The 25,466-nt window shown below is 43.9% G+C and overlaps 1 protein-coding gene across 1 annotated transcript; it reads right to left on the minus strand.

The window, feature by feature from the left end:
* Positions 1-149: 149 nt before the first annotated feature.
* eepd1 (endonuclease/exonuclease/phosphatase family domain containing 1) lies at positions 150-23,879 on the minus strand. Its single transcript, XM_023975383.3, has 7 exons — positions 22,590-23,879; positions 11,356-11,407; positions 3,467-3,577; positions 1,535-1,669; positions 1,245-1,377; positions 882-1,076; positions 150-651 (listed from the first exon to the last, which is right to left on the minus strand). The coding sequence occupies exons 1-7, from the start codon at positions 23,438-23,440 to the stop codon at positions 464-466; spliced, it is 1,665 nt and encodes a 554-aa protein (XP_023831151.1). The 5' UTR covers positions 23,441-23,879; the 3' UTR covers positions 150-463.
* Between the last annotated feature and the right edge of the window lie 1,587 nt (positions 23,880-25,466).

A 25,466-nucleotide genomic window follows, 5' to 3' on the forward strand; every position in this document is an offset into this window, starting at 1 on the left:
AATACTTTKCAAATACACTGTAGGTCACAGGCACAAGTACACCAAAATCATGAGAAATTCACATTAGTTGTGTTTGCTTGTATCATATTGTGTTGAACATGCTAGGGTTCTAGTGGTTGGATCTCATATCAAACATGAGCACAGAAAGGGAATGTCCATTTCCTTTTATTTCATATACATTTTAAAAATGTTTTGGCACACTGATGTCTAACACACACTATCAGTTTTAAATTATTTACTGCAAAACAATGTCATGGTAGTCTCTACTGTACATTGATAAAGGAAACTATYAAGGCAATCTCGGTGCTTCAATTCACATTCGTCAGGTAAATCCACCCTTTGATCCACTGCAAAACCCAGGCCAAAGCCGGATCCAGTTCAGGGCAAAGTCAAGTCAGTCTGATTTCACATTCACCGTGCCACAATCTRCCTTCTGTATCTCTGTGGCGACCGCGAGCCGCAGTCACCGCTCGTGTTTCGACATACTTTCTCCTCTCTCTACCCCGGAAACTCTGTTTCTCAGCTCCTTCTGCGCCACGTCCACGTAGAACTCGGCCATGACAGGACAATGGTCGGACACCACCCCGCCCCACGACCAGTTGTCAGGTATCCAGGGYTTGGTCAGGCCCTCTCGCACCACCAGGCAGTGTCCTGCAGGGGGAAGCACACACATTGACACAGGTCAGAGGATAACACATTCAGATTCAATTCCTGGTGGCACTAAAATCACTCCATAGCCAAGCTCATAACACTAACAGACAAATTCAAATCTAGCATTCATGTGCCAATGGTTAGATTGGTATGTTATTGTAGTTAGAATATGTAGCGTTCATACCATTTCTAGTTACACCGTCACATCAGTAGACATCAAACAGACGTACCTGCGTAGATCTTCTTCAGTGACTTGCTGACCCAGATGTTGTCCAGACAGAGGGAGCCCTTGGGGGAGCGGGTGCTGATGTTGGTGAACATGTTGGGGGGCACCAGGGGGCTCAGCCTCTCCTTCCTCAGCTGGTCCAGCTCACTGCTCTGGGGGGGCAGGCCAAAGTCTCCCAACACCACCAGGCCCTTCTGAGCTGTCACACAGATGAACCACAGATGGACATTAGCAATGTAGCTACATTAGCTTTGTAACTAGGTCAATTCAAATAAAACATTAAACCACTGAKGAGAAAGATGGTAAGAATAAATGAAGAGGACGTAAGGTTAGAAAAGGCAGAATAGGGTGACCTTCAGCTACTGACCTTTCAGTGTGTCCTGGATCCTGGAGGTCAGTCTGTGGGCCTTGACCTCCTCAGAGGGGTGGTTCCTACCGTTGGACTCCCAAGCCCCAGCACTCATGTGGACATTGACCATTGTCATCTCCAATGATCCAACCTAGTCACATATTAACCATTAACATAATGTTAGTCTCTCTGGCAGGACATTATATGGTTATAATGGTATTGATAGGGGCAATAAAATGACTCATGCGTTCTGTTCCTAATTTCAGTTTAGGGAGTTCCCACCAAACACACACTCCTTGTTGACTTACATAAAAGTGGGCGAGATATGGCCGGGGGTGGGGGTGCATCCAGTTACCGTTGACGACAGGACTCTCCAGGACCGAAGCATCTTTCAGGTGAATCCCAGAAGAGCTGTCCCACAGGAACCCAGAATAACTGACTCCCTGGAGGAGAGAGGACAACAGGAGACAGTCAGACAAATAACTGACTCCCTGGAGGAGAGCAGGACAACAGGAGACAGTCAGACAAATAACTGACTCCCTGGAAGAGAGGACAAACGGAGACAGTCAGACAAATAACTGACTCCCTGGAGAGAGAGGACAACAGGAGACAGTCAGACAAAAACTGACTCCCTGGAGGAGAAGGACAACAGGAGACAGTCAGACAAATAACTGACTCCCTGGAGGAGAGAGGACAACAGGAGACAGTCAGACAAATAACTGACTCCCTGGAGGAGAGAGGACAAACAGGAGACAGTCAGACAAATAACTGACTCCCTGAGGGAAGCGAGGACAACAGACAGGAGTAAAGAACACTAGTTCAACTCTCCTGGATGCCCTTGAACCAGTATTGGAGTCAACTCAGTCTTCAGTGAACTTCCCAAAGCCAGAGCTCAGCCTCTGTACTATATTCACTAAGGGTGTTTCCTGGTTAGCCTCTAAATATAAAGAGCTGGGGATATATGGCCCATATACTGTAGATATCCTCAGTTCTCCTTTCTGTTGGCTGAATGAGCCCTCTCTCACCCAGGGAGGGAATACGCCTCTCTGAGGGTATCATGTGCTGGGGTAACAGGGGGTAACAGCAGGGTAAGAGAGTGGCATGGTCAGCATCACAGCTAGACCCAGTGGCAGATGGCCCAGTTTGATACTGAGAGAGATGTGTCAGATCCGAAAGGCCAGTGAACAAGGGCACTGCAGTGGAGCCTCAGACAGATATGATAACCACTGGCTACATCTTCCTACTGCCAAGTCAGTAGAGCGTATTAAACCATATGCAGAGGGKAGATACCAAACACACACACTAAAAACAAATCAAAATCGTGTACACACACATCCCACCCCACCACAAAAAGCCATTATAAAAACTAAATTGAAATCGTACAGATCAGGGCAGCAGTGAACAGATCAGGGCAGCAGAAGAGTTATAGCTCCATTCCAGAGCATCTTAACAACACAATGACAAACTGCAGAGGCTGGCAGTGGCAGGACTAGGAAAGGGAGGACTGGGAGGCTGACAGTACTAGAGGACAGGGCTGGGAGGCTGACAGTACTAGAGGACAGGGCTGGGAGGCTGACAGTACTAGAGGACAGAGGGGGGGACAGGGCTGGGAGGCTGACAGTACTAGATGTCTGAGGGGAGGGTTTGTTTACGACCCCCCCCTCCACATCATCTGTACTATCCATCTTATTGACTGGAGCCATCTCCACAGAATAAAGCTCAAGTTTATATCAAGGGTCTATATCAGGACTAACTTCCTCTGAGGATAAACACAGCTATTTACTCCTTCTGGTGTTCGGGAAGACAGAGTGTGTGTGTGTCTCCTCTCAGAGAGATTCTTAGTGGTTTAAGACAGACATTCTGGGAACTGAAAGGTCCTCTAAAAAGGGTCCCATAAATCAACCACCTTTTAAATCATACTATACTAGACCTTTGATCCCTACAGCAGGCCTTAGAGATCATGTGACCTATTTTGCTACGTCTGGTCACTGATAACAACCCCTTAGTAGGTTCTGTTTAATGAGTGTAGAAAGGTTGTTCAAGAGTGTATAGGGTTAGTAAATGTTTTACTGATAACGGCTGTGTGAACTATTGAGATGGGTGGTCTGTTTCAGATGGGATGTGAGAGAGGGGTTGGGGGGGAGAAATAGCGGGAGAGAGTTGGAAAGAGAGAAGCAAGAAAGACCGACAGAATGGGAAAGAAAACATTTTTAGTGCAGTGATGTAATCAGTACCCCTACCTTGTTGAACAGTCCTGTGGGTTTCTCAGAGACAGTACTCTTCCAGACTCCCCGTGGTCCTCTCCACTTCCTCACGCTGTCCAACGAGCCCTGGTTCAGTTCCACACAGAACTGCAACACAATAGAGGGGTACGTATTATTACACAATACCGGACTGGACAGTAGACCATAGAAATAGTGTACTAGTCATTCTACATTCTCATCATTCCATTTTAATGAAGTGGGCATTGCAATAGATGTAAGGTGTGTATGACTACACAGAGCAGTACATCACAACTACAGTCAACACTATTTTTGTCTCTATGTTTATTTATCGGTCTGTTCTTAAAATAGCCACAGAAGATATTTAAAATACATAAAATTAAATGAGCAGTGTTTTAGTATGAAGTGGAAGATAAACTGAAATGTCTCTTCAAATGATACCTTTAGACCAAAAATTAAACAATTTGAAATTACCTCAAGTAGTYCTGTATTCTACAGGAAATAGACTCAGAAAAAGAAAGTGACCAAATGTATTTCAGGGTGCACCAGACACCAGTAGTGTTGTAATGTGTGAAAGGTCACTGAAGTTTATCAACGATGGAATGGGAGACAGTCTGCCTTGCATTCCTTCTCTTCCTGGCAGAGCTGCTACTAGGTCTACTCTAAGTCCCGGAGGGGGAGCTTCCCCATGGGGAACCAGGAAAGCAGAGGGTCTTTAACGCAGTGTGACTACCATCAATAAATACCCCATCATCCTCTCCTGTCGGCCCCATTAATGTCAAGAACCAACTCAGACTGACACAGCGCCAAGTAGCCCACCATAAATGATGCTAATAACAAAAGTTTCAAAATGGCAGCCGGAAGAAAACAAGCAAGATTTACTATCGCCATGTTGCCTGGATCCGACAGAAGTGGAGGGAGATATGAGGATGGATGGAAGGCAGCTCTACCCAGGAACAATAAACACACAGCCATAATTCAACCAGGGATGAACCAAGACGTGGGTATAGAGGAGGCCTTGGCACAGCTCCCGAGACCTGCGAATGTAATCATCTAGCACAGGTATTCCCAAACTGGGGTACGCAATGCCGTCGGGGCTACGCAAAATAAAAATGTGATTCACCAAAWWWTTTTACCCTTCACATTTTCAAACAGTACATTTATATTTTCCAAAGGGGCTATACATTTGGATGAGGGTTTTGTCCCCCTCGCCTGAATAGCCTCGTTTCACTGCCAAAAATAAAATGAAACCATCTGGTGTTCAGCGAAATAACATAATGTCAAATACAGGTAGCCTAGTCAAATAATTAACATCCAATCACATTACACTCTCACTGGAAACCTTCACTCTTGCGCAGACATTTAGAAACATGACAATTTGAAAAAATAGTAAGACATGTATAGTAAGTAGTAAGACGTACAAAAGCAACAGATACCATTAATAGGAAGGGTCTAGAAGCGTCTTATATGGTGAGTTACCGAGTGGCTAGGACAGGCAAGCCCCATACTATTGTGGAGGACTTAATTCTTCCTGCTGCCGCGGATATGGCTGGGAAAATGCTGGGGAAAAAGGCCCCAAAAAAATAACTATATGGACAATGATTTCATCAAACACTGCTTCACGACGCATCAGTGAGATGGCAGGAGATGTTTTGAAACAATTACTGCTTCGCATACAAGCCAGTGAATTAAATGCGTTACAGCTGGATGAGTCAACAGACGTGGCGGGCCTGGCACAGCTCCTGGTATATGTCATGTTACATTTATGGGGGGGTCAATTAAGGAAGACATCCTCTTCTGCAAACCACTGGAAACCAGGACAACATGAGGATATTTTTTAAGTACTGGACAGCTTTGTGACATCAAATGGACTTTGGTGGTCAAGATGTGTTGGTATCTGTACTGATGGTGCAAAAGCCATGACAGGGAGACATAGTGGAGTGGTAACGCYCGTGCAAGCAGTTGCTCCCGACGCCACTRGGGTWCACTGCAMCATCCACCGAGAGGCTCTTACTGCCAAGGGAATGCCTGACCGCTTGAAAGATGTTTTGGACACTACAATGAAAATGGTTAACTTTGTTAAAGCAAGGCCCCTGAATATGTGTATTTTCTGCATTAAGCAATGATATGAGCAGCGACCATTTAATGCTTTAACAACATACAGAAGAAGTGTGCTGGTTATCAAGGGGCAAAGTATTGACACGTTTTTTTGAATTGAGAGACAAGCTTAAAGTTTTCTTTACACACCATAATTTTCCCTTGTCTGACCGCTTGCATGATACCGTGTTTCTCACATGACTGGCCTATCTGAGTGATGTTTTCTCTCGCCAGAATGATCTGAATCTAGGATTACAGGGACTCTCCGCAACTATATTCAATGTGCGGGACAAAATTGAGGCTATGATTAAGAAGTTGGACAACTTTTCTGTCTGCATTAACAAGGACAACACACAGGTCTTTCCATCATTGTATGATTTTTTGTGTGCAAATGACATCAAGCTTACGGACAACATCAAATGTGATATAGTGAAGCACCGGAGTGTCTGGGTGCGCAATTACTTTCTCGAAACGGACGAGAAACAACTGGATTCATTATCCCTTTCATGCCCTGCCTCCAGTCCACTTACCGATATCTGAACAAGAGAGCCTCATCGAAATTGCAACAAGCGGTTCTCTGAAAATTTAATTTAAATCAAAAGCCACTGCCAGATTTCTGGATTGGGCTGCGGTCAGAGTATCCTGACTTGGCAAATCGTGCTGTTAAGACATGGATGCCCTTTGCAACCACGTACCTATGTGAGAATAGATTCTCGGCCCTCACTAGCATGAAAATGAAATACAGGTGTAACAGTATAGCTTCCGTCCCTCTCCTCGCCACKACCTGGGCTCGAACCAGGGACCCTCTGCACACATCGACAACAGCCACGATCGAAGCATCGTTACCAATCGCTCCACAAAAGCCCCTGTGCAGAGGGTCCCTGGTTCGAGCCCAGGTTGTGCAGAGCAAGGGAAACAACTGCTTCAAGGTCTCAGAGCGAGTAACGTCACCGATTGAAACGCTATTAGCACGCACCACCATTAACTAGCTAGCTATTTCACATCGGTTACACAGGCACAGACTGTGTGTGGGAAATTATTTAAGACAGACTCTCTCCAATACAACATTGCAGAGTTATGAGCATCCTTTCAATCACACCCTTTTCATTAACCTGTAGCGAGTTATTCATAATTTGATGAACAAATAAGGTTTTATATGTAAGATTGCTAAATAAAGAGAAAAATTATTGACTATTATATTATTTGTGCCCTGGTCCTATAAGAGCTTTTTGTCACTTCCCACGAGCCAGGTTGTGACAAAAACTCACTCATTCTTATGTTTAATAAATGTATTGTATAGTGTGTGTGTGTGTGTAGCAGGCTTACAATGATGGCAAAAAACAACATTTGAGAGTGCGCTGACCCTGGTGCTAGAGGGGGTACGTAGCTGGAGGTTGAATGTTTGAAGGGGTAAGGGACTATAAAAGGTTTGGGAACCACTAATCTAGCACAATGATGGGAAACTTTGATGGGGTGGGGGCCACAAAAGAAAAATCGGGAACTGCGGATGGCAGTTGCGCCGCCAAACCACACCGTAGAAAACTCCTTTTACGAGTTAATTTTGTGTAATTGTACACATTTTGCCACGGGGTGTCAATTTTTGGGGGTTTTAAAGCAAGTTTCCTGCAACTCTACACATRTTGCCATAGGGCGGAGAGAAATGTTTGCAGTTTTTAATGATATCTTAGTCACTGACAACAACAAAATCTATGGGTGCCCCCCTTGGCAGTTATTCGCCCATGAATACTACAAGTTTAGATTGGTAAATTAGTCTATGTAAAAATATTTAGCTGACATGGGCTAACTGACTGACTATCAGTGACTGACATAAGAGAAAAACTGTTTAATGCACAATCAAATTTCAAAATTGCACCTATTGTAACTCGSAACAGTAAGTTGAGACTGACTGAGCTCTCCCCCTGGTTGATCCAAGGGCCTTCAAAAGGGGGGCGGCCCTAATTAAAGTTAATCAGCCTTGATCAATACTGTGGACAGGGGGCCATAAAACACTGTACCTGGTCACCATGGAGACATTGGATGTTTTAGCAGCAGTGAGTGCTTTATTCCAAATAGTTACTTGTTGTCATGGAAATAAGGAAGCATAGCAAATCCACACGACTATCACGTTTCACTACTGTTACACAATAGATAAATACAGTACTAGTCTGAGGGAAAGAAAACAAAAGGAAATGTGTGGGAGTGTGAAACGGGAAGATAGACAGCAATATTGTGGGGGTGTGTTCGTAAGGGTGAAAATGGTAAATAGTGTGTGTGTTGTGATGTAACCAACTGACTAGATGATGGTTACCTCCACCATGTTACTCTACTACTGATTGTTGTTTGGTTAGCCCAGGGTTAACAAGTGCTTGTGTGAAACAAGGTTAAGTCCCCTTGATCAGATTTAACTTAGGTTTAATGATAGCACTGGGCTAAGAAAATGTGTATGTGAAAGTCCCTACTGCCAGTCAGCCTCAGCCCTAATGTAACTCAGGTTGACAGTCAAGTTGTTTAGAACCTTACACTAGCAAACGCCTGGTAAACAACTAGAAGAACACCAAGAGTAATCTTTTAGGGAAAAGATGAATCATTGCTCAGTAATTCACCATAAACCACAGAAGGTTCCTTAACTACAAAACAGAACAAGAAAACAGTGACCGAGACTGCTACACATGCTTAGAGTGACTAAACAGTGAAAAATGTCAACTGTCAGTAAATATGCCAACTCAAACTGCTGCTTTAGTCATAGTGTCATAGCGTGTGGTGTGTGATGCTGCATCACAGATGGACACCTCATAAGATGTGTTGACGATATTTGCAGAGATTAAAGGTAAACAAATGATGACAGATACAAAGCCAATCAAATAATGTATTTGTGTTGGGGGTTTGTCCAGTAGTAGTGCCATCACCCCTGGAGGCAACAGTTCAATCTGCAATTACAGCCTGGAGTCTTCTTGGGTATGATGCTACAAGCTTGGCACACCTTTATTTGGAGAGTTTCTCCCATTCTTTTCTGCAGAGCCTCAAGCTCTGTCAGGTTGGATGAGGAGCGTCGCTGCACAGCTATTTTCAGGTCTCTCCAGAGATGTTCAATTGGGTTCAAGTCCGGGCTCTTGCTGGGCCACTTAAGGACATTCAGACTTGTCCCGAAGCCACTCCTGCGTTGTCTTGGCTGTGTACTTAGGGTTGTTGTCCTGTTGGCAAGTGAATTGTTGCCCCAGTCTGAGGTCCTGCGAGCTCTGGAGCAGGTTTTCATCAAACATCTCTGTACTTTGCTCCGTTCATCTTTCCCTCGATCCTGACTAGCCTCCCAGTCCCTGCTACTGAAAAACATCCCACAGCATGATACTACCACCACCCTGCTTCACCGTAGGGATGGTGTCAGGTTTTCTCCAGACGTGACACTTGGCATTCAGGCCAAAGAGTTCAATCATGGTTTCATCAGACCAGAGAATCTTATTTCTCATGGTCAGAGTCCTTTAGGTGCCTTTTGGCAACTCCAAGTGGGCTGTCATGTGCTTTTTACTGAGGAGTGGCTTTTGTCTGGCCACTCTACCATAAAGGCCTAACTGGTGGAGTGCTGCAGAGATGGAAGAACCTTCCAGAAGGTCAACCATCTCCACGGAGGAACTCTGGAGCTCTGTCAGAGTGACCATTTGGTTCTTGGTCACCTCCCTGACCAAGGCCCTTCTCCCCGATTGCTCAGTCTTGGTAGTTCCAAATTACTTCCATTTAAGAATGATGTAGGCCACTGTGTTCTTGGGGACCGTCAATGCTGCAGACATTTTTTGGTACCCTTCCCCAGATCTGTGCCTCGACACAATCCTGTCAGCTCTACGGACAATTCCTTCGACTTCATGGCTTGGTTTTTGCTCTGACATGCACTGTCAACTGTGAGACCTTATATAGACAGGTGTGTGCCTTTCCAAATCATGAACAATCATTTGAATTTATCACAGGTGGACTCCAATCACGTTGTAGAAACATCAAACATGATCAATGGAAACCGGATGCACCTGAGCTCAATTTCGAGTCTCATAGCAAAAGGGTCTGAATACTTATGTAAATAAGCTATCCGTTTTTTATTTGTAATAAATTTGCAAGAAATTCTAAAAACATGTTTTCGCTTTCTCATTACGGGGTATTACATGTAGATAGTAAATTATTTTTATTTAGAATGAGGCTGTAACATAACAAAATGTGGAAAAGGTCAAGAGGTCTGAATACTTTCTGAATGCACTGTATGCATCTACAGTTAAATCTGGTTTTGTCTGATTATAGGGGGGAACTCTCAACTGGAAGTTATGAAACCATTATGGCCTATTTATTACCTTACCTCCCTAATCTTACTACATTTGCKCACACTGTATATAGACTTTTCTATTGTGTTATTGGCTGTACGTTTGTTTATTCCATGTGTAACTCTGTGTTGTTTGTGTTGCACTGCTTTGCCCTCTTGGCCAGGTCGCAGTTGTAAATGAGAACTTGTTCTCAACTGGCCTACCTGGTTAAATAAAAGGTGAAAAAAGAAAGTAATTTCAGTTTTGGAATTTTATCTAACATTCAATTTGTGTAATTCCATTGGAGAGTTAAATAATCCCTGCAGGGAGTTGATGAATTAGTTGTGGGAATAAGACAAGGAGGACAGATGTGATGTTAGAGCAGCCTGCGTAGCCTTTGGGTTTGGACATGGTGTGAAATCAGAACCGTTCACACTTCATGACTCACTGACTGCCTGCACTGCAGAGATAGAGGGAGGGAGAGAACATTTTATATGTGGAAGACGAGCGGAAAGAGGCATCGATGGATAATTGCTCTTCATAGAGCAACCCCCTTCCTTCCGCCTGTATTTTCCTTTCAGCTCCCTTCCCTCCTCTCTTTAGAGAGAAACTATCAATCCCTCTCTTTAGAGAGGACCTTTCTCTCTGTAACTCTCTCTGAGAGACAGCAGCTCTGCCGACCTAGTTCTCTCTCCAGGAACACATCACATACGGTCTCTCTCTCCCTCGGTGTAAACTATGTTCTATTTCAAGGCAAACATTTAGTGTGAACTGTGAAGCCACTCTCCTGTGCTTTCACCGCTATAAATAAGTCAGTAGTTGCTACGGTAGGTGTGGAGAAAGGGAGAGGGTGTCTTCTTCACGAGTGTGAGGAGATAGAGATGGGAGACACTGCCCTGGTATGCTGCTGTATACCGCTAGAATACCTGCTTCTCCATTACTGGATGTTATGTAATGTCGTCAACCCATTAGGGGTTCTCTATGCACATATGTGCTCTACTTTGGTAATGAGGTCAGGAGAATGTAGCTGTAGACAGAATCAGAGAAGGTCATATCTAGGGGCTGCCTGATGTACGATAATGAAGCAATCGGACGGTGATGTTTGGTGAATATGCACTCAGTTAAATGGATAGACGTATAGATAACAGATCAGATCTAGTCTGAAGATCATTTGTGTGTTTACAAGTAAATGTTGGCCAGTGTCTAGATGATATTGGTGTTTATATCAGTGCTGGAGCAGACTTTTAGTAACAGCTGTGTGAGTGTGAGAGAGAGAGCGGAGGGAGAAAGAGTGATCGAGAGAGAAAGAGAATTATGCTTAATTGAGAAAGAACAGAAGGTTAAGTGGGTGAGAGAGACAGTAATCGAGGGAGGATCGCTACATGTTTTTACTGTCAAGAGCATCTCATTATTATCACGAACATAAAGATGATCTGTACTGGTGGACTAATAGGTACACAGAGCTTTGCTCCCCAAATCAATAAGAAACGGTATTTTATCTAGTAGGTGAAGTAAGGGATTGCTACACTGTACCTTGTCAAGGGCCTCCCGATCAACCAGATCTTGGACTGCCAGTAACTTGATGCTGGAGAGAGAAAATGAGACAGAAAGATGGTGTAAGACACATGGATGCATCAATAAAACAGTGGTGATTTAATCTCTGTTATCCAAGCTGACTTGTGTGTTATTATTAGCCATATGATAGTACACACACACAGTTCTGGTAATAGAGAGGCCAATGCATTATTTACACAACAACCACAAACGTTATGAGTAAACACAGAGGGCCTCCGTCCATATCCAGGATGCTCCTGTCTCTACAACACATAACATGACTCAGTCTTTTCCCCTGAAGCACCATGTGATTAACTTCAATGGATATGTCTGAAATGGCACACTATTCCTTACATAGTGCACTATACACAGCGGCTCTAATCTAAAGTAGTGCACTAGGGAATAGGGTGCCATTTCAGATGCATGCAAATCATTTATTATGCAGAGAATAGCAGCGGGGGCAAAGGAGACTGAACTATGGGTGGCAGGTAGCCTAGTGGTTAAGAGCGTTGGGCCAGTAACTGAAAGGTTGCTGGTTCGAATCCCTGAGCTGACTACGTGAAAAATCTGTCTGTGCCCTGGAGCAATTACAAAAATAAAAATTACAATCCCAGGAGATGTTATATACAAACACATTGGTGCAGAGATAGTAAAGTAGGTTCCATGCTCTCGTAAACATTCATCCATTTACTTTCTAATTGTTTTTCTAGCCCACTAGATAGCGTAATAAAAAAGGGCAAAGCACTATTCTCGCCGTCTCTCCCCATCCTGCTGTACACACACACTGTTTTCATGTCTCTCTCACTGCTGTCTATTAACTAAATGAATAAACTGAACATTCCTCATTCGTTCACTGACTCATTCAGACTTGTTTAAAACAAATAGGCCCCAGAGAAACCTCATTTGATAATGGGATTTATAATTGTTTTTATCTTCAACGGAGGGCTTAGACTATGGACTACAGTTGTAACAGAAGAGGTATTTCACAGGCCTATTTCACAGATGGGATAACACACGCCACTGTTACATTATGTCCATTATGGAAATATTTCACAGCGCCTCATGTTTTACTGCACATCTTCAGGCTCCAATGTCGACCAGGTAGTGTTTTATGGCCCCCTGTACACAGTATTGATCAAGGCTGATTAACTTTAATTAGATAATTACATCTACGGCAGTGAAAAATGAGACTCCATTTTCTCCGGGCTAAAACATGTAGTCTAGTGTATTTTATGCCTATTGTGAAGAGGCTCTCTATGTGCTAGGTAATCAACACAGACCTAGTAATCCTAAAAAGAGGCCGCGAAATGAGGTTGCATAGGCAGGGGGGTTTCTATTTGTGAAACGCTGCTGCAGAGGCCTCCACAAGCTTAGCTCCACGCCGATCAAAAAATAAATAAATTTAAAAAAGAACCTTTCAACAGATTGCATTCTTTCATAAAGTATTTGTGAAACTGGGCCGGTTACATGGTGGGTTGCTGTGGCCCACATGTACTCCATGAATGAAGATAATCTGGTGGGATAACAGTTATGATGTAAGACACAATCACGATATGTGGCAAATGTAGGTGGCAGTAATAATAACGGCCCTAAATGAGTTGGTTCTGCGTAGTTGTAACAGACTTACGTCATGTGATGCAGCAAATATTGAGAAGGCGTTGGGAATGAGATTGGCTGAGGGGATCTTTGACACGACATGATTTCAGAATTTGTGGTCCTACAAGATGGTGAGTGGCCAACCACAGATTGTCAGGCTTCTCAATGGTGTATTATTAAATTCCATACCTCCTCCCTCTCCCCCTAGTACACTGCTCACATCATCCTTCTGCAAGAAGCCCCATCCCCAATTAGCATTTTCTGCATCAGGGCAATCAATCAATATGAAGGTCTGAGTTGTGGTCTCTACTTCACCTGGTACCAGGTCCCATGGTGCTCACTCCACCTAGGTGCTGCACTGGGCCCTTAATCCCTCCCTAAGACAGCACCACCCACAGGGCAGTGGACTGCCGCTCTCTACCACCACGCAACAGCCTGGGGAAACGTTTTTGACGTTAGGCCCCTCACCCCGCAGATCCAGAATGCTGTGGAATCTGTTATCTTCACCTCTCGACTCATCAACCTCCCCTTCACAGTTAGTTCTGGAACCAGGGGTCCAGTACATTCATATAAACTCAGCAAAAAAAGAAAACGTCCCTTTTTCAGGACCCTGTTTTTCAAAGATAATTCGTAAAAATCCAAATAACTTCACAGATCTCCATTGAAAAAGTTTAAACACTGTTTCCCATGCTTGTTCAATGAACCATAAACAATTAATGAACATGCACCTGTGGAATGGTCGTTAAGACACTAACAGCTTACAGGCAATTAAGGTCACAGTTATGAAAACTTAAGACACTAAAGAGGCCTTTCTACTGACTCTGAAAAACACCAAAAGAAAGATGCCCAGAGTCCCTGCTCACCTGCGTGAATGTGCCTTAGGCATGCTGCAAGGAGGCATGAGGACTGCAGATGTGGTCAGGGCAATAAATTGCAATGTCCGTACTGTGAGACGCCTAAGACAGAGCTACAGGGAGACAGGACGGACAGCTGATCGTCCTCGCAGTGGCAGACCACGTGTAACAACACCTGCACAGGATCGATACATCCGAACATCACACCTGCAGGACAGGTTCAGGATGGAAACAACTGCCAGAGTTACATAAGGAACGCACAAGCCCTTCATCAGTGCTCAGACTCTCAGCCTATTGCGGTGAGGCTGGACCGAAGGCTTGTAGGCCTGTTGTAAGGCAGGTCCTCACCAGACATCACCGGCAACAACGTCACCTATGGGCACAAACGCACCGTCACTGGACCAGACAGGACTGGCAAAAAGTGTTCTTCACTGATGAGTCGCGGTTGTCTCGCAAGGGGTGATGGTCGAATTCGCGTTTATCGTCGGAGGAATGAGCGTTACACCGAGGCCTGTACTCTGGAGCGGGATCGATTTGGAGTCCATCATGGTCTGGGGCGATGTGTCACAGCATCATCGGACTGAGCTTGTTGTCATTGCAGGAAATCTCAACGCTATGCGTTACAGGGAAGACTTCCTCCTCCCTCATATGGTACCTGCTGGCTCATCCTGACATGACCCTCCAGRATGACAATGCCACCAGCCATARTGCTCGTTCTGTGCGTGATTTCCTGAAAGACAGGAATGTCAGTGTTCTGCCATGGCCAGCGAAGAGCCCAGATCTCAATCCCATTGAGCACGTCTGGGACCTGTTGGATCGGAGGGTGAGGGCTAGGGACATTCCCCCCAGAAATGTCCGGGAACTTGCAGGTGCCTTGGTGGAAGAGTGGGGTAACATCTCACAGCAAGAACTGGCAAATCTGGTGCAGTCCATGAGGAGGAGATGCACTGCAGTACATAGTGCAGCTGGTGGCCACACCAGATACTGACTGTTACTTTTGACCCCCCCTTTGTTCAGGGACACATTATTCCATTTTTGTTAGTCACATGTCTGTGGAACTTGTTCAGTTTGTCTCAGTTGTTGAATCTTATGTTCATACAAATATTTACACATTAAGTTTGCTGAAAATAAACGCAGTTGACAGTGAGAGGACGTTTCTTTTTTTGCTGAGTTTATATCAGGAGACAGGACAGCTAAGCCTAGACTGATTTTCTAATTCTAGCATACAGCTCAGTCACTGTGGATGTGACTGGAGAAGTGGACTGGAGACCTTGCGACTAGCAGGATTCGTGCCCGGCCACTCTCTACTCCCAAACACGTCTCAAGCACAGTAGGTTGGCTGTTTTCCAGCAGTTATTATTAACATTACACAACACTGCCGTTGCATCTGTTCTGACTTTGACCCATTATGCAACGCCACATCCGCTAATATAAGTAGAAAAAAAAAAAAAAAACGTTAGCCTCTCGTTCTTCTCTGCTAGGGACTGATGAGGTGGTGGTGGTTCACAGGAGCACCCAGTCCATAAAAAGAGGGAGAGAATGACAAAGAGCATAAACGAGAGAAGGCAGGGATGACCGACGAGACTAAACTGATAAGAACAGACAGCAGAGAGTCCACCCAGAGATGGGAGACTATTTCGCAGTAATATAATCGACTGATAGTAAATGGAGACAAATTATTACATAATGTACTATGGACCACTCCATAACCAGCACTTGAGGAACTTATTATTAGCTGCATTGGTTGTGGTCTTCAAATGGTTTGATGCTTTTGCTTACCCACCACACTAGAGCTTTCACCCTACCCTAAACCCTAATTCTTTCATAATAGATTGTGAGAGAGATCTCGACATCTCTGGTCTCCAAACAGGAACTACGCAATCAGAGATAGTGAACACAAACAGGTCTGGAGCCAGAGCTCTCTAGGAGGGTGACAACAGCCCTTCCCTTCCTCTTCTCTAGGTGTGATCACACAAGGCTACAATAGAAAGCCTCTGGGACTCCACTGCCTCCTTGCACTGACCACGGGTGCACTGACCACGACCTTACAGGAGTGTGGAATTTACACACACACAGTCAAATGTTTGGACATACCTACTCATTGAAGGGTTTCTTTATTTTTTACTATTTTCTACATTGTAGGATAATAGTGAAGACAAAACTATGACATAACACATCTATGGAGTCATGTAGTAAGGGTTAAACAAATCAAAATATATTTTACATTTGAGATTCTTCAAAGTAGCCACCCTTTGCCTTGATGACAGACAGCTTTGCATTCTCCTCAACCAGCTTCAGACCCCTTGACTTTTTCACATTGTTACGTTACAGCCTTATTCTAAAATGGATTTAAAAATATATATATAATTCTCAGCAATCTACACACAATACCCCATAAAGACAAAGTAAAAACATATATATGAAATATAACATTTACATAAGTATTCACACCATTTACTCAGTACTTTGTTGAAGTACCTTTAGCAGCAATTAGAGCCTTGGGTATGATGCTACAAGCTTGGCACACCTGTATTTGTGGAGTTTCCCCCCAATCTTCTTTACAGATCCTCTCAAGCTCTGTCAGGTTGTATGGGGAGCATCGCTGTAGAGCTCTTTTCAAGTTTCTCCAGCGATGTTCAATCGGGTTCAAGTCCGTGCTCTAGCTGGGCCACTCAAGGACATTTGGAGACCTGTTCCAAAGCCATTCCTGCATTGTCTTGGCTGTGTGCTTAGGGTCGTTGTGCTGTTGGAAGGTGAACCTTCACCCCAGTCTGAGGTCCTGAGCACTCTGGAGCAGGTTTTCATCAAGGATCTCTGTACTTCGCCCCATTCATCTTTCCCTCGATCCTGACTAGTCTACCAGTCGCTGCTACTGAAAATATCCCCACAGCATGATGCTGCCACCACCATGCTTCACCGCAGGGATGGTGCTCTAGGAATCTCTAGGAGTCTCGGTGATTCCAAACTTCTTCCATTTAAGAATTATGGAAACCACTGTGTTCTTGGGGACCTTCAATGCTGCAGAATCTTTTTTGGTACCCTTCCCCAGATCTGTACCTCGACACTATCCTGTCTCGGAGCTCTACGGACAATTCTTTGGACCTCATTGCTTGGTTTTTGCTCTGATATGCACTGTCAACTGTGGGACCTCATATAGACAGGTGTGCTTTTCCAAATCATGTCCAATCAATTGAATTTACCACAGGTGGACTCCAATCAAGTTGTAAAAAGATCAAGGATGATCAATGGAAAGAGGAAGCACCTGAGCTCAATTTCGAATCTCTTAACAAAGGGTCTGAATACTTATGTAAATATTTTTTTATATATATTTTTTAATACATTTGCTAAAATTTCAACAAAACATTCACCATGCCATTATGAGGTATTGTGTGTAGATTAAATAAAACATGTTCCTCTTCAATCAATTTCAGAATAAGGCTGTAATGTAACAAAATGTATAAAAATAACAGGATAGRGTGTTCAAACTCCTCCAATGCTCACTCAATTCTCCTCACAGCTTGACAGGATAGGCAGATTAACAAATGCACCCTGTCAACGATTAAGGCAAGTGCCAAAAAAACATTAAAAAGGATGAGTAAAGGGCTCTACTGCAATGTACAAACAAGTGAGAGTGAGTGTGCGCGCGCACACACACACACAGAGAATGAAAAAAGTTGGAAGGGGCTTGCAGCAAAGGTCATAAAGATCCACACTGCATCAGAGAAGAGGGAGAGCAGAGTCACACTATATACGGCTCAGAGAGAAACTGTAATCCCTCAATGTCATTACAATGGAGAAAATAACCACTGTCACGCAGAAACTTAGAATGATTTACTTGGGTAGGAAATCTACTGTAGACGTACGCACACACATGCGCACTGAATACACAATGAAGGAAAACAGTCTGTACTTGTCAGATAAGAGTAAATCTGATAACACTGATATCGCTTTGTAACTAAAAGGAATGAGCTGCAGCACGAAGGTCACCTTGGAATAATCCTGTCTCAGAGTCTACTGTACTAGATTGTGGTGTATCAGTGCAGACCGGTTTGAGAGCTGGTGTATCAGTGCAGACCGGTTTGAGAGCTGGTGTATCAGTGCAGACCGGTTTGAGAGCTGGTGTATCAGTGCAGACCGGTTTGAGAGCTGGTGTATCAGTGCAGACCGGTTTGAGAGCTGGTGTATCAGTGCAGACTGGTTTGAGAGCTGGTGTATCAGTGCAGACCGGTTTGAGAGCTGGTGTATCAGTGTAGCTTTGTTTTCAGGTCAATTGAGAACCAGTGCAATACTGGTTTCAAGGCAGAGTGTACCTGTGTAAACTGTTACAGTTACAGGAGGGACTGGGCATGATGGCTCCTGTCCTGGCACTGACAGAAGCAGTGTTTTCTGGGCAATGCTTCTCACGCAGAGTCTGTTGCCACAAACTGCTGCGCTGATGGAATTTTCCACCAGCACCTTCTCCCTCTGGAGCTTGCGCTGAGTGTTAAGAGCACACACACATTCCTGTCAGCAGCGACCTCCCCAACACCACCGCTCATGACCTCAGCATCAATCCTGTCTCACACACAATCACAAAACACGCTGACAGGGATGAGAGAAACGGTGCCTCTCAGATAGCTCCAGATTTCATTGGCCTGCACAGAGGGTGTGTACCATTGCAGTAGAGTCCAGCACATAGTCATGCTGTCTGTTTTGGCAGGCAGTCTGTTCTGTGAGTCGGGGGACAGACCTGCTGTTGCGGGTGAGATGTAGATGTGACCTTCCCATCATGTACTAGGACAGGGATTAACATGGTGAGTGGCAGGCAGCACCAACACCTGCCTTTACGCGTTTTTAGATAATTTATGTTAAACTCGGATTTTGTTACAATTTTAGCATACGTTGCAGCTTGGACCCTATTTTACATCGGAGTTGTTTGTGCTGTGCCCACCATCGGCTCTTGAATACAGGGTGCTGTGTTTTTTCAAGAATGTATAAAATATAGTTTGACAACACTGTTTGTAATCTTTTAAATGATATCAAACTCAACCATTTTTCTTTTGCAGTGATGAAGGCATGGATGTCTCATGGTAGGGTATGCAAAATGGGTCAACTTTGAGCACCTCCATCCTAAATGTTTTGGCATTCGGGTCTTAAAAATCCCTTTCTGACCACTTCTTCCACAGGTAAATATGTACGGAAAGAACATAATGCTGCAATATTAGAAGCGAGAGAACACAGTTGATCTGTAATACCAGTAATCTGTTTAGAAGTCGAGAAGATCTTGTCCAGAGATTGTGTGGTGATGGCAATCATTGGATGATTACATTACAAGACTGATCGACTGACCTTTGAATGGCTAACTAGATACGCTGATACGATTTTCCGTTATCAGATCATGTCCATTCAGATGAACACAGAACACATTGTTTCTGTTATTGGGTTGGTCTGGTTGAATCGATTTATATCAGAAACACTGTCAGGGTTCTAATGACAAACCTCACTGACTATGAAAATCAGAACACATTCCAACAGGTATCTAATCCACACCCCTGTCCTGAGTGTCAGACATGCCTTGGGGTGGGGGGAGTTGTTTTTTTTTTAGGGATGATTGTATAGAAGTTCAGACTGCAGTGAAAGCAGTTGTTCGTTTGCCCTCAATGTAAAAACAAGAGTGGATTCCTCAGTACATCAAGTCAGTTCAGACCCATTTAAACCTTGGAAGTCTTTTTTCACTAACCCTGTAGAGATTGACCTAGAGGGAGAGAGAGTATGTTTAGGGCAGCATGCGGGTTTGTTTTCCCTAGAGCTGCACATCGACGGTTAACCTATGTAGTTTTTACTCATTTATGTCCAAATCTAATTTCCACAGTAGTTATTGCATAACACTGACAAAGACAAAATCCCCAACCACTAGCTCAACAGAAGAAAGAAGTTGCCCAGCCAAAGTGAAAAAATTGCACAAATCAATAACGCAATGCATGGCACTCTACCGATCTTGCAAAACTGACATTACAGCATTTCTGTGGCCTACCGTTCCCTCGCCTACCGTTCCCTGACAACATAGTACACAGAGAGGGTATCCCTGGAGTCTGTCAGTAATACAGCTGTTCAACATCTTAACCAGACTACTTGTTTTCTTCTAGAGATGAGTCAACTGTGTCAGCAGCTCCATTCTACACATTATCTGTACTGCTGAACTGAATTAACCCCCTGCTAGCCTATAGTAACCTCCCCATCATGTCCCTGCTAGCCTATAGTAACCTCCCTATCCCTGTCATGTCCCTGCTAGCTAGTTAGCCTGATGGGGCCACTTCCCTTTTCCCTTAGTCTCCGTCTGTGTCTCAGCCAGGGACTGGTAGTAGGAAGACCAACCGCTCAGCTGACTCATTACACAACTCGAGGGGTGTTCCTCTCCAAGGCTGCGTCAGGCTGGTCGGCACTGGTTTACGATTATCTGTCTAACCTTTGGTTTCGTGTGGTGCAGCACAGAGCGGAGGAGTTCATTGACCTCCAGTGACTCGCTCCCTGTGCTAGCTGGAGGCAGGCCAAGACAATCCAGCTCAGCCTGCACTGTAAACTCAAGTATCAGCCCTGCTGCCTGTGATCTTTCGCTCCACAGCTCAGCGCTAAGCAAACAGAAAACACCCTCTCCAACTGCACTCACTACACCTCCCTTTCCCCTTCTTTCTTCCCTCGCTCTATTCCCATCCACCTTCTCGCCCTCCCTTGCTCCCATTCTCTCCATCTTCCCCCCCCTCCATCTCTCTCCCTTTGTTCCCTCTCCTCTCTGCACATTGATATCCCCAGCCAGGACCCCCACCTACAGGCTGACAGAACACAGGAAAAGGGAGGGACAGCCAGGGYAAGTATCATAGCTTTGAAAATAGCTTTCGCTTCCAAACCTGTACAGAGGAAGACGAGGAAGGGGGAAGTATCTGGGGTCAAAGTACTGTGCTAACGGTGGTCAAAATCATTATGAAAGGGCTTTGTTTTCTCTGATTGCTGTGCATGTAGGACTTTCAGTTTTGCATTAGTAGGTGTGTATGTGGACATGTTTAACTATACTTGTGGGGACCAGAAGAACTCACAAGAAGAGTAAACAAAAACAAACATTTGAACAAGTGGTGTCCCCACAAGGAAAAAAGCTATTTTTAGGCTTAGGGGTTAGGTTTATGGTTAGAATTAGGGTTAGAGGTTCGTGAAAATAGGATTTTCAATGGGAATCAATTGTGTGTCCCCAGAAGTTTAGTAAAATAAATAAGTGTGTGTGTCAGTGTACTTTTTTTAGACTAGGTTGGGGCAGTATTTAGTGTTCTTTATATTAAGTGACAGACACGAGGGGATCATGTGCCTGATGACCGAAATTACCATGACAGGTACACACGTTCTGACGGTAGCAGATTCAGGGGCAGCCCCCCCATTAGGGCGTTAGGGACGGCCCCCACTAGTGATTGACCAAATTTTTATATAGAAAGTGTACAAAACATTATGAACATCTTCCTAATACTGAGTTGCACATTCACCCTCAATGGTATACATACACAATCAATTAATTAATTGTCTCAAGGCTTAAAAATATATTTTTTAACGAGTCTCCTCCCCTTCATCTACACTGATTGAAGTGCATTTAACAAAGTCAAGGTATTGTAGTGGCCATCACAAAGCCCTGACCTCAATGTGGAAGTTTACATACACCTTAGCCAAATAAACTGAGTTTTTAAATGTTTCACAATTCCTGACATTTAATCCTAGTAAAAATTCCCTGTTTTAGGTCAGTTAGGATAACCACTTTATTTTAAGAATGTGACATGTCAGAATAATAGTAGAGAGAATCTCTCTAGGAATCATCTCTAGGAGAATCATCTCTAGGAGACAGAACGCATCTCTTTCCTGAGCAGTATGATGGCTGAGTGGTCCCATGGTGTTTATACTTGCGTACTATTGTTTGTACAGATGAACGTGGTACCTTCATGCGTTTGGAAATTGCTCCCAAGAATGAACCAGACTTGTGGAGGTCTACAATTTTTTCCTGAGGTCTTGGCTGATTTCTTTTGATTTTCCTATGATGTCAAGCAAAGAGCCACTGAGTTTGAAGGTAGGCCTTGAAATACATCCACGGGTACACCTCCAATTGACTCAAATGATGTAAACGATGTCAATTAGCATATCAGAAGCCTCTAAAGCATGACAACATTTTCTGGAATTTTCCAAGCTGTTTGAAGGCACAGTCAACTTAGTGTATGTAAACTTCTGACCCACTGGAATTGTGATACAGTGAATTATAAGTGAAATAATCTGTCTGTAAACAATTGTTGGAAAAATGATTTGTGTCATGCACAAAGTGGATGTCCTAACCAACTTGCCAAAACTATAGTTTGTTAACAAGAAATTTGTGGAGTGGTTGAAAAACAAGTTAATGACTCCAACATAAGTGTGTGTAAATTTACGACTTCAACTGTACATGCCCACCCATCAAACCGTGATCAACCACCCCTTTTAAGTAACCATACAAAACTTAACCTATACTAATTTGAGTGTCTCGAATTTACATTTACCATGTTATGTCTAGTCTATGAGAGCAGGCTGTTTATTGTCCATGTCCCAACAAAGTTAGGCTGTTCTGAGGGCAAAAGGGGGTGCACAACTCAATATTAGTAAGTTGTTCCGAAATATTTTGTACAGTGTAATCTACAATGTATAATGGACAACATGTCATTATGTCAGGACAACATATGTCTATAAAAAGGACAGTTTGTCTGTAGGTTTCAGATAAATACTTACTCATTTTCAAGCAGTGTCATACACACTACCTCTTTGATGCCAGGGTTGTTGGCTTTTTCACAGGAGCAGTTCTGGAGGTTCCAGGTAGCCACCCTGACCACCGCCTTCCCCTCCCGCATCCCCGAAGGAGGCTCCACGTCGGGCCGCACCGACATGATCCGAGTCGGCCCCCCGGCTGGAAGATCCAGGTCCTCACTCAGGAGACTGAACGATGTGGGGCTCGGATGAGACTTGGTGGTGTATGTCAACCCCCCGTTGGTATTGGTGGAAGGTGTTCTGGAACGCTCCACGTACACTTGAAAGCGGATTTTGTCCAATAGAGACGAGTTGATGTGATTGACCCTCACCAAGTCTTCGATYCTTTTAAACGGACCGTTTTCTAACCTGTATTCTACTATGTTATTCGCTATTTTACCCGTGATGCCACGGATGCTCATGAGCTGCGCCGGTGTGGCGGTATTAATGTTCATACCTGTGCATGACAGGTGGGGCTCGAAGTCTTTACGCAGAGACGACGGCGAGTGTTGGGACGAACTCGTCCTGCTCGAGACGCATATTTCCAGTCTGATGATCTCCAGTTTGCCGGCACCAATTCCGCTCACGAGAGCCAAATCTTCTACCTTTTTAAACCCCGCAATGCAGTCCCGATACTGCACGATATTCTGCGCTACCATACGGTTCACTCCCGGTAGAGTCATCAGCTCCTCCTCGGTAGCCGTGTTGATATTCAACCGCTCCTGGTTCACGAGGATGTGGCTGAAGTTGCACGCTGCGCTAAACTTGCGCTTGCTGTTGCTGAAATCCGTCGGGTCTTTGGGGATCGAGCGGTGGCACCCCAAATTCCCACCCATGGCTGCGGCTCAGTTGGCAGTGCAATTCGCCGTGGCTTCGAAGTCTAGAGACCGTGGGTAGACCGGGCAGAGCGGCGAAAGCAGCCGCACCACAGCAGCAGGCGCGCAACGTGGAAAAGTAGCCTACAGTGTGATTGATCGACTATTGCTTAGATACATGCCCTGCATTCAAGACAGTTTTTACTCATTGACAAACATATGAGCCGTAGTATGTTATCGTGTGTTTTCTTTTTCGGGATTAAAATAGATAGAACATATGCACAAAACAGCGGTTCCCTTCGCAAGTCCAATTCTTCAGCTGTCTCTCATTCCCTTGCTGAGTATTCAGGTATATTAAACCGTCCACGGTCAGTTTGCCTAAAGGAACTGTCCAGTGGCGAGTTGATGCTGCAGAGTCGTGTTCGGATTAAACGCCAGCTGGTCTCATCGTCACACCAGGGGGGCGTGGCTCTAACCTGACCGACGAATCTGTTTTTTCTGTCCACGTGTTCTACTCTGAAGATGACTTCAGATCTGATGCAGAGTACATTAAAACACATGCTTCAATCAAAATGGTTACAGTCTAAAGAGAGAAGAGCTGTCAAAATGTTATATCTCTATTCAGGCTAACACATGTAAAACATAGCCTAATAGTTTAAACTAGCCTACTTTCACTTGCATAATTTTTTTTTTATTTTTACAAAAGGATTAATTAACTGTGGAGAGGTATAATCCATTGTATGTGTTATAAGGAATATTACTTAATCAACAGGTTATAAAAAACTTAATCCACATCAAAACCCTAAAATTATATTTTCGATTAAATCTCCTAAACTGTTGGTCTCTGTTTGACACCTCTGAAGCGGGTCAGAAGGTTACACAAGTGGGTACACAGGATTTATTTCAATTAAGTAGGTAGCTTTTTTTCACCTTATCCTCTTTTCTATTTTACTAAAGAAGCAATTAGGAGTATTTCTGTCTGTAACAAAGCCCTTTTGTGGGGAAAAACTCATTCTGATTGGCTGGGCCTAGCTCCCCATTGGGTGGGCCTATGCCCTCCCAGGCCTGATTTGACTGATTTCCTTATATGAACTGTAACTATTTACATTGCCCCCCCCCCCCCATTTGTTTTGTACACTGATGCTACTTGTTGTTTATTATCTATGCATAGTCACTGTACCCCGACCTACATGTACAAATTGCCTCAACTAACCTGTACCCCCGCACACTGACTCGGTACCGGTACCTCCTGTATATAGCCTCGTTATTGTTATTTTAGTGTGTTACTTTTTATTATTTTTTTACTTTAGTTTGTTTGGTAAATATTTTCTTAACTCTTCCTGAACTGCACTGTTGGTTAAGGGCTTGTATAGTAAGCATTTCACGGTAAGGTCGACACATGTTGTATTCGGCGCATGTGACAAAAAAAGTTTGATTTGAACAAAATCTTTGAAATTGTTGTTCATATTTTTGTTCAATATAATATGTGTAACATTACTTTTTACACACAGCCACTTAATAGCCAATAACACTCAAACGTGTCTCCATGTTGTTCACAGTCACAGAGGCCCCTACATGTCCTCAGTTTTGCATTTAAAATAGTGTTACAACACTTCATTTATTTTCAGTCAAATAAATACACAGATATGCGGGCACTGTGCAAGCAGGAATATCATATACATTGGTATTTCAAAGCTTCATATAGCCCACAGCCACCAGGCTCTCTCTCTCTCTAAAATGGAAGTAAATAATCTAGGCACCCATTTTGTCCTTCTCCATTCAAATAGAAATATGCAGACAACAGAACAACCAATGAGAGAGAGGTGCTGAAGATTTATACATAACATGATGCATTGTGGCCAGTTTCAATGTACAGCCAGGCTATGTGATACCATTCTGGCTCTCTACATTACAGTTTTTTTCTCCTCTGATTTGATTAGCATCTAATTTGCATTTTCGATGAGCCAAAATGGGATTATGTTGGATTTTATCTCTAGCGACATAAAGTTGGTGATCGATAAGCTATTGAATATTATAACACTTTCTG

Source organism: Salvelinus sp. IW2-2015, linkage group LG30 (assembly GCF_002910315.2).
Source record: "Salvelinus sp. IW2-2015 linkage group LG30, ASM291031v2, whole genome shotgun sequence".
NCBI lineage: Eukaryota > Metazoa > Chordata > Actinopteri > Salmoniformes > Salmonidae > Salvelinus > Salvelinus sp. IW2-2015.